We start from the raw sequence: 16,370 nt of genomic DNA on the forward strand, positions 1-16,370 counted from the left end.
TTGTTGTTAATGTCATCTGACATTTGATACTAGTAATTACTTCATTGTTTACAAACATTGCGATCTATGGAGCGATCAAAGGCGATTGTATTTTTATGAATGGTAAATAATAATACCTAAATCATATTTAAAAAATTACCATGCATTTGTTAAAAACATTGTGTTTTTATATTCAATACGGAGGTATATTTTTCATATCAATACAAACAACTGTGATATTAAAATTCAATTTATTTGTAATTGCAATGCATACAAGGTACAAACATACGTACAATATAAACTTTTTAAATATATTTGCACAGTAATATGGAAGTTTTTTTATGAATCCAGTACACATTCAAATTACGACTTTGTGAAAAAATAAATTACCTACCTTATTATTATCACAATTACTATCAAAACAAATAACTTGTTTACATTCTAAAAATACTATCTGTCAAAATGTGTACATTGACATTTGTCATCTATCATGATGAAACATAAACATGCAAATAATGTTCAATATTGTTATTTTATAATGAAATACCTTTTTCAAAGAATCTTTTATATGATATTACCATTTCATATACAAAACCTGTAACGAGACTTTTCATGGTTTTTTTTCAATGACAGCGCACTTCTGTCATTATTGAATATGTTGTTGTGGTGTCATCTGACACTAGGCACTAGTAAATACTACATTGTTTACAAACATGGATAACTGTCAATGTCTGCACAAGACTTCGTTATTTTTTTTGCGGTTTATTTAATCGAAAATAACGACGTGTAATTTTTTAATAAAGAGCATCATCATCATCTACATCAATTATCATAACAATTTGGTTAATTGTTTTCTTTATCAATTATTATAACAATTTGGATAATTGTTTTTTTGATTAAATTACAATAAAGTAGTTGTCCTTGATTCTTAATTGTACTTGGAGTACTCGTATGTCGTCGCTTGGCGGCACTGATTTATTTGGAGAATACGTTGGCGGCACTGTTTTGACGCGTATTAGTGTAAACAATTTCTACTTTTCGAGTTGACTTGTATAGGGTGTTTGGTAATTGATCTGTTATAAATAAATTATTATTTATATTTCATTATTACATAAGTGATAATATTCTTATTGAAGAATAATTATTAAAATTCTAATTATCATTTTCCCCAGTTAAATTAAGTTATTGTTAAGTATTATTAAAAAAAAAAAATAGCCAACGATCTTTTGCATTCTGTGTACAGGGGTGATAAAGGGTCGTCAGCGGTTACTAGTAATAAATATAAGTTTACAACACACAACATGGACGCATGTGTGTCGCTATCTCATTGTGGACAAGTTATTAGACTACTTGTTAATATTAACATGAAGAATTTGTTTTTTCTTCAGGTAGATTAGTTTTGTTTTTTTAAGGAGGCTAATGTTTTAGTGTGTTGGCCTACCAAAGCCTTCACATTATTGCAATATATATTTATAATTCTTTTGTGACTGTTCTGTTCTCATGATTTGGAGTTTGGTACCTCCATTTCTTGTGCTCAGTACGGACACTATAATCTAGTTTATCGACGATAAACCGTTTATTTACCCTCGGTAAACTGGAACGTGATCCTTGTGGTCACTGGCGCCCAAATTTTGTTAGTTAAGTCTTTCTTTCTTCGTTACTATGTTTTTTCTTGTTATTAATAACATACACTAGTTTCGGGATTTTGGTATTTTAAATATTTGATTATATTGGTTATAATACACTTAGTTACTTACGTGCACACACATTGATTTATTTTTTTTGGTTCCGTCTGTATAACGGATTATGTTGTAATACTTTTATTTTTAAGTTTATGCCCTTCTTTCTTTAGTCCACTGGAGGCCCTTTTATCGGCCCATTGAACCTCCAGGGAACTTCAGAATGTATATCTTGGAATTTTGTGTTTCAGAGACTTGAGCTACTTTCTGATGCACAAAAGTTCTGTTAAGTCTATTATTGATAGTTTGTATTTCATAAACTTTAAGTATGGTATAGCTTTCCTAAAAGTTCTTTAAATAAGTCTTAGTTCATAAGAGAGTTGTTTTGTCTCTAACAAAGTTAGTACTGCTTTGAGAGTGCTTAACTAGTAATTAATTCCTTTGGAATTATCACTTTGCCTCTAATACAGGAAAGTGTGTTTCTGTATAGTTTTTAAGTCTAAATGTGATAAACATTAGAGTCTTACTGTTAATACCAGTATTAGACTATAAATTAAGTATTACTAGTGTCATTCATTAAATTTTGGATTGATCAACCCTCGAATAGTGTCAACTCACTGAAAGCCATAGTTGATCACACAATTTTGTTTTGTTTGTACAAGAAATGCTGACGTTTTGTCTACACTTGGAGTGTTCTTTTAAGGAATGCCAGCTTGGGTATTGCCTTGGTCTCTTTTCTTTTACAATCAATGTCACTCTGTTGAGTTTTTGCTGCAGGTTATGCATGTTATATGGATTTTTGTATATCCTAAGGTATGAGCTTAACTTACTAGTTTCTGTTTTGCTTTTTAGTACCATTTGACTTTGGTCATGAACTGATTGATAAATAGATAGGTATTGTGTTATGTAAATCCTATTCTGTCCACCTTGATTGGCAGGTATTTATAGTTTTATAAACCTGACCTGATTTGACTTTCGCAAAATGGATAATTTGAATATTATTCTTGTTTGACGACTCTGTTACTTATTGGTATTTCTTCGGAATTGTAAATCCTGGTTCAATAACGAACGATAAAAAATGATGGATAAATAATCCAATACAAACCCCTACTCTGGTCACGTCTAATAGACAGTTTGTAAACTGATTCTATACTACTAATAACACAGAACAGTATTTTCTTGTGTACTAATTTTGCCTACTTTGAACTCCATTGTTCTGAATTGTAAAAAAAATGTATATCTATAAAGATATTTTCATTATCTATGATTGTTTAATTTTAAGTATTGTTTAATTTTAAGTTTTGTCATAAGAATGTTGTCATAAGATTTTTGTCATAAGACTGTTAAACCGGATGGACTTAGTTAGATAGGTTTCTCATTTTGCTATTTAATTATAGCGTAAATTCAGTGTAAGTGAGGGCTGTTTAACCACCCTAAAGTGAAGCCTAATTGGACTTTATTTCCTGTGCAAGGAAAAGTGATCTTGTTTTTTTTCTTTATTATTAAGAAATTTATTTTTAAGAAATTTAGTTTTTAAGAAACTTAATTCTAAGTTGTTATTTTAACTACTAATTATTGTTTATGTTTTCATTTTTCTAGATACCTGATGGACTCATAGTTTAGTTTATTAGTGGTCTTAGTTGTTCATGTTTGAGGGCAAACATTTTGTGGGAAGGGGGGAATTGTCACATAAATATTTTGTGACAAGTTTAGTTCTTGCTTAATTGGGGTTATTTTGTCTATGGTGTTTTTTTCTCAAACTCTGGCAATATTTTGAAGGAAGGAAGTACAGTTTTGTTTATGAGCACCTCCTCCCCGGCCTGCCTTGCCGGTGGGTCGGTGGATCCAGTCACTCTCCTTTAAAGGGGCTTCAATCTGAGTTAATCATGTGAATAGGAGTTATTATTTCTTTTAAAAAAGGCGCGGGGTGTTTATCCATTCACGAACAGTTCGTGTTTGTTATTATTTTAGTGGGGAATATGGAATCCCGCTTTTATTGAGTGTTGGGCGATGGTCATGTCGGAGTGCTCGTGTTTCGGACTTGAAACCGAGATGGGTTTGGTCCTAGCTGTGGCTGGTTGTTCTTGGCGGAGTGTCCCCGTGTCGCAAGAGAACGGATTGCTGTCTTAGCTCCGTTGAAGAGTCTGGTCGACTACCACGTGCTGCAGGCCTGATGCCCCTGCAGGCGTCCATTGAAGGAGTTGCGTCCTCCTGCTTCCACCAAGAGAAGGATGTCCTGGCTTTCGACTCGGGTCCGTTCCCCGCTGCCGAGAGCAAGTCTTCGTTCGCCATCCGTTGTCGTTCTTTCGTTTCACGTTAAGTTAGTTTAGTTTGATTCAGGAGTCCATCGGGTATGTGCCTATATTTATTTCTATGGTTACAATGTTTATCATCTGTACTGCTTTGTTGTAACTCTTGATGTTTCAATATATTTTCCATTAAGAATTCATTCTTATTATTTATGATCACCCAACTTACTTGACAGGAAATTAATCCCACAATCATGAGATGGACATCTCTGCTCTACCGTTTTTGTAAACATTGGAATGTTACTACAATATACATTACATTTCACCATTTCATACATTACAATTATTAATTTCAGAGCGCTACTCCGCCATCACATGGGAAGCTTATGGGGCAGACTACGCCAATCAATTAACAAAATCATCACTGCCATGGTTGCCTGCATGGAGTCCCCTCGGGAGACGGGAGATGTGCAAATATCCCCCATAAACGGCTGTTCACACTCATTTTTGTGTTTATATTTTTTTTTTTCACTTAACCCTTAAATGCATACTCTTGTAAAACTGCAACATACCGTTCAAACCACCTTTAACTCTTTGGTATATACTTAATGCATGCCGTTTTAGAATTATCAAGTTCACGGTAATATATTTTATCGAGTGGCATCACCTTTTTTTTCTTTCGCGAATGTCAAATGTCACTTTTTCTTCAACAAAGTGAAGATTCTCGAAAATTGGTTGGAGGTTAGAATTTCAGTTTGGTTTTGCTGTTATTATTTTGATTTTCTTAGGTAAGTAGATACAATAATACAATACTTATATGTAATAACTCGTATTTTTCCGGTACACTTATTAGTTTTGAGAATTTTTTTTAGGTTTTTTATTTTTTTTTCATACGTAAATTGTTCATATTATTTTTTATTAAATACATGGTGTTGTAAATTTGCAACAATTTTTTTAATCAAATATCATTAAAAAATTACAAATAAAATAAATTCTTTATATTTCCTTGCATATGCATGTAAATATCTACAAAATATATTTTTTTCCAGAAAAAATAATAAATCATGCATTTAAGGGTTAAATTCCTCTTTTTTGTGCCTGTCGGAATCACCTATGTTATTACCTACCTTATTATTATTTTTATTACTTACTATGTATACTATTTCAAATATGGAATGTATTGCATTGCACTACCCCTACATACATTCTGGAATAAATAATAATAATACTTATTATTATTATTCTAAGAATGCGTATAATAACACCACGCTTTTTATTCAATCCAAAAGTTAACCACAGAATAAATAAAATGTTTGCTTCTATAAAACCAATGGTGGACAAAATAAATCAAATTAATTTTCAACAAAATGCATTAATCTAAATAAATATTAAAAAATAAAAAAATGAAGTTCGCGAATTTTTTATTTCATTTTTTTTTACCAAATGACGATAAAGCTAGGTGATAAAACAATTTGTGATAAAAACATTTTCAATACATTTTTCTATCAAAGAATCAGTCTATTTACAGGAGAATCCCTCAGACGAACTTCCGGTATTTCACAAAGTCAACAGCTTTTTTCTAGGTTCCTAACCGAACTTAAAAGTAGGGCGTACTAAAGCAATGACGCGACAATGTCGTTAAATATAAATAATGTTAAGTGTTTAATGTTTGACTGTTACAAAGGTTCAGTTTCCGTTGAGCCAAATTTGAATCCGCTTTTGAAATATTCCCGGAAAACGGAAAAGTTTTTTTTAGTTTGCGCCAACAGTCAAATTTCCAGCATAAAAAATAGGAGATCAAATTAAATTTTTAAAGCGAAGACATAACGGAAATACATACCACCACAGTCGTATGTATTTGTGTAAAACGGTAAACCAACACATGTATTCTTAAGAGAATATGTGTTTTTTTGTATTTTACTTACATAAACTAAATAATCTCCGTCATGGCCAGTGTCATCTTTGGGGATGTTGTATAGATGATTTTTTAATGAGAGGAAGATCTGTCAAGGAAAAGGTACCAGGGAATCTGGGGGTCAGTGTGTCCAGAAGTGACAGTCGTTTGAATTCATCCTTCCCACTGCTGTGGAAGGTAATGGGTCGAAAAAGTCCTGCTGGAGAGTAAAGAAAAAGAACTTGACAATCCTCACCCCATGAATCCGGGCACCCCTGCTAAGTCACCAAACGTAGCGAAACTCTTGGGGTGACCTATGACAGACCTGTCGGATGTCCAATTAATGGTTTCCGGGGCGGCGGTTCTCATACCCGCCTCCCAATTTGATTATTTGCTTTGTTATCATATGCTTTAATACTTTAATCGCTTTATAAACCATAAAAACACATAATAAATAATTTGGTAACAATGTATCAAATAAGGGTTCCATGATAACTCAACACAAAAAGTGATATAAGATGATATATAATATCGTTAAGAACGATGATTTTTTTTTTAAATTAACCTCACCTCACCTAACCTAACCTACTTAACCCAGTTAAAAAAGTTTTTTTTTCATCACTTTCCATGACTTTAAATAACTTTTTAAAGATGTGTTGAATTATCATTTTGACGATTTATCCGGTCACCCAAATAAGAATAATCAAGTTATAAATGATATAAAGAAAAATATATATTTAGGAGTGAAACATCTTTTGGCGCACCTGGGGGGATAAAACCGAATTTAGCGTTTGCAAGCGTGGCAAGACGGGATGACGCTCTTGCACGAAACATCGCTTCTTTGGCCAGCCTCGTGACTCGTCGGCTCCTTCCACCCGGCCCACACAAGGCTGAATTATCGATTTACGGCGACAAAAATGTACCTAAGAAAATGTTTAAAAAATATATCTAATTAGGATAAATTGGCGTTAGGTGCTTGTAGTATTCCATTTTTTTAATACATTTTGTATATTAATATTTATGTATTTTGAATTGATGAGGTAGGTAAAAACGACATAAAATTGGTATTAGTAAGTGTAAAATTACGATAACTGATAATAAAACTGTTCATTTTTTTACATTATAAATATGTGGTTATTTTCTCTTAATCTTTATTTCTTTCAGAGCGGGATCGAAAGACTACCTGATAAACAAGCGCTTGATTTAAAAAAGGAAGACTTACATTTAACATTTTTTATAAGAACTAATAAGAATATGTCGTAAAACTTGGTGGATTTTTTTAAACTCTTGCTAAGGAAAACATTTCAATATATTTTTTAACACAAATGGTATTTCATTAAACATGTATTATGTTCATCTTACTTTAAAACTATTATGTAATAAATAATTCTTGATTAAATTAAATATCTGACGCTACAATATGCATATCGAAGACTTACCGATTTTATAATAGGGAAACTCGGATGAGCATAGTTACCCCGTCAATGAATCACGCGCCAGCTAGGCAATATTGGCCTCACGAAAAATAACTCAACTTCGAGCGAATGTGCGGATTATTGAGTTCACAAAATAAATTCTCGCATCATTCTTGCAAAGCAGTGCTTTTAATTACCACATCAATATACAAGATGTCCAGTTAGCAAACTACCACCCATTTTACTTATTTGAAAATATATTATTTATTTACTTTTTCTGAATATATTATGTCATTCTGACGTGTGTTTTTTATAATGAGATTAGAGTGGTAACGGTACATAGTTTCCAAATAATGGTCAATTATTTTCGCTTTGACATTTTAATCTAAATATATCATATTACGCATTCGAAAATCACGGATTTATTTAACGAAGCTATTATTCATGGTAATCGTATTTATTTTAATGAGAAGTGACATTAAATCTGTTTTTCTGGATAATATGATAAAATTCACGTTTTACCCTGAAAAGTATTAATCAGGTTTATACACGTGATCTTAATGAGAAATTTCATAATATTATTTATGAAGCTTTTCTGTACGTTTGGCATCGTCCCCAATTTAATTGTTTTTTTTTTTTAATTTGTAAAAAAATTCACTTACCGAAAATCTCCTTAATAACTGTGTAAGGATTTTAACGCAGCTATTAAAACTATTTATTTAAAACAAATCTTATTTAAGATATTAAAAATGAGGAACCAATTTTGTTAGTTTTTGAATAAATCAATGAGTTAAACCTCGAATTGTAATATTCAATTATTGAAGACAGTGTTAGCGATTTATAAAAGAAAATTTTACACAGGACCATCGCCTTGCCGGGACACTTCTCTACCAACTGAGCTAATGGGACTATTAAAAATACAAACGTACAAGACACTATCTAGACTACACTTAGATGGAGTTCCAATGAAAATTTGGGGTGAGAAAATGAAGATAATGTTTGTAGTTCTTATTCAAAATATGATAAAGTTAAATACGACAGAAGGAGATAGGGTCGCATTAGATCAGTTGGTATAACAACGCCCCGGCAATGCGAAGGTCCTGGGTTCAAGCATCAAATTTTCGTTTAAGAATCGCTTATATTGTCTTCAATAATTTAAATTACAAATATTTCAAGCTGCAGTCTTCATGATTAAAATTAAGTAGCTTGCGAAAAATAGTTCCGTTGATCTAGATGCGTAGATCAAATGTACAGAGAAAGGAGTATCCAGGGAATAAGCACCCAGGACGACATTCGAAATTTACTACTCGTCTCAGAACAGACATCGTCCAGTGAGGCGGATAACGTACTTGCATATATGTACATATATTATACGTCAATAAACGCCCGGGTTGCCGGCTGTGAAATGCATTGTTGAATAAGGGGTGGTACCTAGAATCGGTGAGATAGGACAAAACGTATGAGACGATCCGTTGAGACTTAGTAATTTGGCGGTTCTTCATATCTGCCTACCCATGAAGAATGGCGTGATTGTTACGTGAGATAATTTCGTAATGCTACAGCTCATACAGGAGATTTGCTTGTTCAGAGTGCAGATTTTGTACTATTTCTATAAATAAAATTCAAACACCAATAATGAATTTTACTGTCGAAAATGGCAAAATTCGGTTTAGTGAATGAAGTTAAAATTACAAAAGGTAAATTATTGTTGATAGTCTTCCCTCTTAGACAAAATGGCGGTTTGATAGAAATTTAGAAGCCCTTTAAAAATAAATTATTCAAAGGCTTCTGGAACGAAATGCTCGACATTAATTATTTCAAGTGACCGCTTAAATGTTTTGTTATTTATTTGCAAAACAGAGGTTATATTTACCTGAATTAAATTACTTATTAAGTTTGAACGAACTTTTTCTCCTTCGTCTCGAGGTTTCTTGGATTGAAATATGGCTTATGCAGCATTTTTGTCGCTAGTTAATTAATTTACACATAACATAATATTATAACATAGAATCTAAGTAAGAATCGTGGCTCCCTTATCAGGCACAAGAGCTCCTCTTTTCTGATAAGGTATACATGACCAATTATGAACCTAAATATTATATTTTGCAAAATATGTATGTATTAATGTAACCCAAATGATCTATATTAAAATAATAATTTTTTTTTCTTTAAACCTTTGAATTAGACATCGTGTTCGATCGGGTTCATCGGGTGAAGTGTGTTCAAGATGCGCCTGCCCAACACCTGCGTGGTGTGCCAGATCTGGACGGACCCTCCACACAGCATCCCAAAAGATGACAGAGGCTATGAAGGAAATTATTTCTCTCAGGGCATCCTGTGTGGGGTTAATGTAAAAAAACAATTGCTGAAAGCTCAACATTAAAAAGTTATTTTTATTGATAGGTATAATTATCTTGGTTTCAACGAGTATTTACGGTGAAATTTATGGCCTAGAGCTGAAAACAATACTAATTAAACGTTTTTTTATTCATTTTCTTTTATTTAAGCATTTATTGTACATACCTTCCGTCTATTATACTGCCCTATTATTATTATTATTATCTATTATTCTATGTTTCAGTGATCTAATCAAACATACTAATTTCGGTAGTGAGTCTGTGAATGATTGTAACTCTGGTTCAATAAACACGGATTTGTTTTCAAAATTGAAACTACGGGTGAATTCAGACAATCGATAAAGTAGGTAATTAAAAAAACAGCCGATAAATTATATTTTCTAAAAAACATTAATTTACCTGTCATTTTCAAAATTATAACTGATACCTAAAATTGAGGAAAGCGATGAAGTGCATACCTATAATATAATATTTTCAATTTTTGAAAATTATTTTATTTGAAATATATTTTTCTTTTGTTTAAATTTTTTAGCGTCAATCTTGACAACTAAAATCATCTGTCGTAATTTTTCAAGGGCATGCCAGCCGACAGTTGATCCCCCGGATAGTAGTTGACCCCCAAGACAGTTGACCCCCCGGACAGTTGATCTTCTACCATTTGATCCCTCAGATACTTGATTCCCTAAAGGATTATTTCTGCTGTACCTCCTGGTAAAGTAAGTATGCAGAGAGTATGTAAGGCCGTATATAAAAAGCCAATATACTTATATCTACAGGCTTCTTGAGTGGAAATCCACTATTCAAATATTTTTGATAACAATAATGCCATGTCCCCGAAGGAGTATGCAGTGAGGATATACTACCGAATGATAAAATACGACATACTCATGCGGCCTTATACCTTTCCTTTCCGAATGAGGACGAAGAGTAGAAAAAAATCCTTTAGGGGATCAAGTGTTCGATGGATCAACTGACAGAGGGATCAACCGTCATAGAATCGCACTGTTTTGTTAACATACAATTATCAATTCTACAGCCATAATACCACGTGCGCTAGTTATATGAATAAAAAAATATATTTAGGTAAAAACGTAGAATTCACGTATCGTTGTTTTCTCTCTTAGTGTATTCAGTTGATAAGTACCCATGTCAAAACAAGTAAAAGTAACCTACTTGTTGTAAAGCACAATGTCCGGCCTCCAGATGTGGTCCGAGGGCACGTGCAGCATCTCTACGCCCCCGTACTCCTTGGGGTCCCATTTCAACTTGTAGTCGAACCAGCTCTGCAATAACAAAAATACAAGTCGGTTCATTTAATAATGCCACGTTGCTTATTTGGCTCTAGCGGCGTCTAGTGATTTTATGTACTCTTGTAAATTGTGTGGCAAGGTGTTAACTTGGAGATATATACAAGGTCTTAAGGGACATACTTGACTTACTCCCGTGATTTTTATTTTTTAATTTTTTTTTTTATATATTTCATATATATCCCGTTAAACTACAGTTAAGTAGTTTGTCAAACAGGATTTTTATTACAACTTTTTACAGATTACAACTTAGACCTTAATTTATACAATAACAATAAACTTACACATTAAATCGCCTAATACAAATTATTTCTACCTAGTAGCCATGTTTTCAGCAAATATCTGACTCTATTTGGAAATTCGCATTTCTTAATATTACCAGGTAGCATATTATATATTTTAGGCACATTATACTCTAGGGTTCGCTGTCCGTATTTATTATTATATTTAGGTACAAGCATGCCTTCATTCTTTGTGAACCTAGTATTGTGCCCATGTTCAACTTTCCTCTTATACTCAGAGTCAGATATATGCTGAATCAATATTTTATACCACAATAAGGCCTGCACCGGCAAAACTGTTAAATTTTGATACAAAAGTTTTAAAATTGTTATTTTTTAAATTTGTTTTTTTGATACAAATTTTCATTTACATTTCTTATTCCTATTTTAACCTTCGGTGTCATTTTCGATGTTAACTAAAAACTTTAAAAAAATCAGAAGGTATTGGAAAATCAGAGTCTCTGTGAGGTGTTGAGTGGATTTCTCTGCTGAGTAGCCAGTCACAACATGCAGAAGGAATTTTTTAATTGAAAAATTACATAAAAAAAACCGGCGACCAAAATTTAATTCTTTTTTTCTTACTCCAGGTTCTGACAGGAATCACTGGTTAAATAAGTTAAATAATCCCTTAACACCCTGTATTTCAGAAGTTCAATTTTGGAGTACCCGACGTAGGTGCACATACTGTACATGTACCAAAATACATTTACATGCTCGGAGAAAAATGATTATTGCAAATTTATTAAGAATGTAATAAAATAAAAAATAAAAAATTATTTTAAAACCACTTTTTTTAAAATAATTTTTAGAACCGACCGGTTTCGCTTTACTCAAGCATCTTCAGGGTACAAATTATTACTACATTATTTTATTAAATATGTCAAACCACAAAGTGATTGCTTTATACAGCAATATTATTAAGAATCTCTTCAAATTATTCGTAATCTAGTTAAAAACGGGATAGCAGGCCCTAAACGAATTGATCGATAGGTTTCCTGATAAACTTTTAGTAAAAAACGAATGTATTATATAACGATGTCGGAACACGTGTTCATAAAAATTCTAATATTTTCGCATTTTGTTATTATATATTATCAAGGCAAATTCAGTTGAATTAACACTTGTTCCGATAAATTAGTAATTCAATAAAAGTTTATCCAGACAAGGCCTGTAATCCTGTTTTTAATAAATCAACAATACTTATTATTATTTGTGTAGGTACTTATCTATTCGTATTAAAAATATATCAAATAAAAAAAATTTCTCGCCTAGATTTTTAGTCGAACGATTTCACTGTACTTTCACAAATTTCTGATACGACTCAAATATTCAATGTCATGCCAAATCAATTTTTATGTTGTGTATTTAAAGCTCGTAGTACGCGTTCAAATATGGTTTGAAAGGGAGATATGTAAATATGAATGTTAGAGGGAGCGCGCTAATATTAAAACCCGATAATAATTAAGCGAAAATGGGGAAAATATTTAATAAGAAATAGAGCAAAAATCTATCGAAAAATGCTTTAGTTATATTTGAAGATACGCTGTAAATGCCTGTATCATATTCAGAGATGTGTTTTATTTCAAATAAATCCATTTCAAATGGAAATGCAAAATGCAAAATGGGTATTTTCCATTTTGCATTTTAAATGCTTTTCTCAATGCATTTTCCATTTAAATGCTTTTTTGCAACATTCTTCCTACTATCTCCACTCATCTTTTTTTCATAAGCCCCAAATATCAGCCGGTCCTCAACCTCGCTATGAGAGATAATTTCCATTTGTCAAGTTGCTCCCTGGTAGGAGCCCTGGCAATTGAGTGATACCATTAGAAAAAATATTGATTCAAATACTGAACATGGGGCCATGACGCTGTAATATAAAATGTTAGATAGCAGTTTCTATATTTTTACGTTGGCAACATTAGTCCCGCGCAAATTTTTTGTGGTTTCATAATCTGTAGTCGTCTTGTTTTTGGATTTACTATCATGTAATATGTTTGTTCTACATTGATGTCCATTATTAAATGACAAAATTGTTTAAAAATTCTATAATTATTTTGATTGTTTGACCTGAGAAACCATTTTGCATTTTCGAGGCATTTTGAAGATAGGTATTTTGCATTTTGCATTTTGCATTTGAAATGCTTTTCTAAAAACCATTTTGCATTTTGCATTTTCAAATGGAAAAGTTTTGACCCATTTCCATTTTGCATTTCAAATGGTTTTGGGTACCCATTTTGCACATCTCTGATCATATTAAATAATGTAATACATATATATCCAGCTAACAATAAAAACTAATTATAAAAATACCCTAATATAATAGAACTTCCTTCTTCTTCTGGCGCTAGTAAAAATATATTGTTAATTTTAGTTGTAAGTTTCTACATATGTAAATATATATGTCATTAAGATAGTAATTATAGGCCTTAGTCGTCACTAGATATAAGTCTTAGAATTAAGTCAGTAGTTCTAGTATTAACTATTTAAAAAATATATTTATACAGTGCCCTTGAGGTGATTCCTCACGAAAACGGCGCCATACTAATAAGCCAAATATTATTATTAATACAGGAAATTTTTTTTTTAATATTTCTTGGAGCTTACTTTGCAATTTTTTTTCTATCCAGGGAATTTCATGTAATTAACGTTTTGGCATAGCAAATGTATGGACATAATATTCGAAAATGTATTTTTTTTGGAGCTTAAAAACAAGAGTTAAAGTGAAACTTGTTATAAATCGGTAAAAAATTTGAATGAGTTAGCCCGTGGGCAGACCCCCGGGAGGCTACCACATTAACGTGATTCTTACGCCACTGGAAATAGCCAAATAGCATTTCATTAAATTGCCCTATTTTCTGTAGAAATCAATAGTATTTCTGACTTAAATTGGTTTAATTCGTTCCATTGCTGCATTTTATTATGAAACACATGGAATTTCAGTATTATATCGCTCGACGTACCACTGGATACTAAAACTGTGATCCACTTCCGAAACAGAATTGAAAAAGTTCCTAAAACTCGTAAATAACTTTTCAAACAAGATAAAGAGAAAACGTTAAGTGTTATGGGACGGCAAAACATAAATCTTCCAATGAAATTTGTAACAAAAGTGCAGCAAGCTTATAATGGGATTGCGCGATCCAAATGCAAATTGGTCGAGCCCACCAATGTTGCAGTGGTAGTCCTAGAGCAGCGATCCGTAACTAAAACTGGCGGGCTCATTATAAATTACAATTTAAATTTTGCGTTTTATCAAAAAAAATATATAAATACATTTGTTTATATTTTTTTAAATAAAAAAATTGATTGAGTTTGAGTTTCCGTTGTATTTGATATAATATAAAATAAATCGCGACAGACTTCAGTCTATTTTTAATGTTTTGAATTAGTCTAGTTAAAGTGAGACTTGCTTGAATAATAATGTTGATGCATCATATTTTATAAACCGGAAACGAAATACACAAATAAATTTACAAATAGACGAAATACCAAACGGACTAGTTATATAAAATTAAAGTTATTTTTACATTAACCCCACATAGGAGGCCCTGAGGAAAATAGTTTCCTTCAGGGCCTATTTCATCTGTTGGGATGCTGTGTGGAGGACCTTTTTATGGAAAGGAAAAAGAGGAAGTTGTGGGAAGGTAAAAGGTATTAAGACTCTAGGTATGATACTTAGTTATAAGCCAAAAGTAATTAGTTATAAGTCTAAGTGGTAGGAATAAATTAGTAATAAGTTGTTTAGCGCCCTTGAGCTGATTTTCTTACTAAAACGGCGCTAAACAAACAATCCAATCATTATTATCATTAAGGGTGGGCCAGAATCTAGGGGTTAGTGTGTCCAGGAGTGGTGGACGTATGGATGCATCCCTCCCATTGCAGCGAAAGGCAATGGGTCAAGAGACCGGTTGGAGAGGTTAAAGGGTCTCTCAAAACCAGCCTCTCCCGATCTGATACTCTACGCAGCTGGTGGGCAGATTCATCCTAAACACACTTTACCCAATGAATCTGGACACACCTGCTAAATCACCAAAACGTAGCAAACCACTTTAATTGATCTGTTGCATAGGTGGTGGTTACCCAATAAATGGTTCCCGAGTCGGCGGTACCCTAACCCGCCTTCCAAATTGAAAAGTTTTGTTAAAAATGTTGTTGATCACTGTCCTAGTGAGTGGTGGCCGCAGGAGGGGGGTAGTTCCGGCTGTAAATAAGGGCGGTGCGGCGAATCCCAATCGGTAGAACACTCGTTAGGGCTGCAGATTTGCACTGTGTTTAACAAGCTAGTAGTGTATGCTCGGGAAGTAGTGGACTCGGCCGATTCAGCGCAGGGTGGAAAAAGGATGAATGAAAGGATATCAAATTACCGTAATATTTAAATTGGTAAATGGTTTGAAAAAAATTATTGTTTTCAATATAGTTATAGTCGACCAATTAAAGAAAAATTACCATTTATTCTGATTTGCCAGCTCTTAGTAGGAACCACTATCATGCGAACTCCGGCGGGATTAAAACCTAGTTTCCAACACGGCCACCTTCTTGAACCGGAATAGGAACGTAAAAAAAATCACGAACATATGAAATGCCAAATGGCGAGATATAACAGGACTTCGCTATGCTTAGTGAATAAGATATTTTACGAAATTATTTTTTTTCTTATTTAATAACCAATTGTGCAACTTATCCCCGGTGTAGTTTTTATCCTCGGAGTATTCAATTAAGCGGAGAAGATACTAGTACATTAATTGCACGCGGCGGGATGATGAAAGCGCTGGGAAAAGGCGGGTTAACCGGTGAATTGCCAGGAGCCAAAGCATTAACAGGATACCAAATGTTGCCTATTAGATGCGCGGCAATAACTCGCATGGGAATGAAGTTCAGGTAATTGTTTTGTTTGTTTTTTTCTGAAAATAATTGTATATGTATCTGATTAAATTCCATGACAATTTTTATATCTCCCTTTTTTAACCATCTGAATGAAACATATTTAACTAACTAACTAACCATTACATCGTTTATTGCAAGGGTAGGCAGAGAAGAAAGACCTTCTTGGCACAACACTTAAGTATTTGGTTCAATTGACCGTTGCCTACTTCCCCGGGCGTCCCTGATTTCTGCTACCATTCCTCATTCGCTTCATATATTTCCCTACACTCCTCTCTTCATTCATTCACTGTACATTCCCAAACCATACACATAAGCGTCCTTT

At 32.9% G+C, this 16,370-nt stretch overlaps 1 protein-coding gene across 1 annotated transcript in view; it reads right to left on the minus strand.

Moving 5' to 3' along the window:
• Window positions 1-16,370, minus strand: part of LOC149422889 (acetylcholine receptor subunit alpha-like) — a 460,793-nt gene that overhangs the window by 133,720 nt on the left and 310,703 nt on the right. Inside the window, exon 5 of the mRNA XM_089632334.1 lies at window positions 10,747-10,856. Within this exon, the coding sequence (XP_089488460.1) occupies window positions 10,747-10,856 (110 nt within the window). The remainder of the gene's footprint in view (window positions 1-10,746; window positions 10,857-16,370) is intronic.

Source organism: Hesperophylax consimilis, chromosome 6, assembly GCF_061612785.1.
Source record: "Hesperophylax consimilis isolate HC1 chromosome 6, BYU_Hcon_1.0, whole genome shotgun sequence".
NCBI lineage: Eukaryota > Metazoa > Arthropoda > Insecta > Trichoptera > Limnephilidae > Hesperophylax > Hesperophylax consimilis.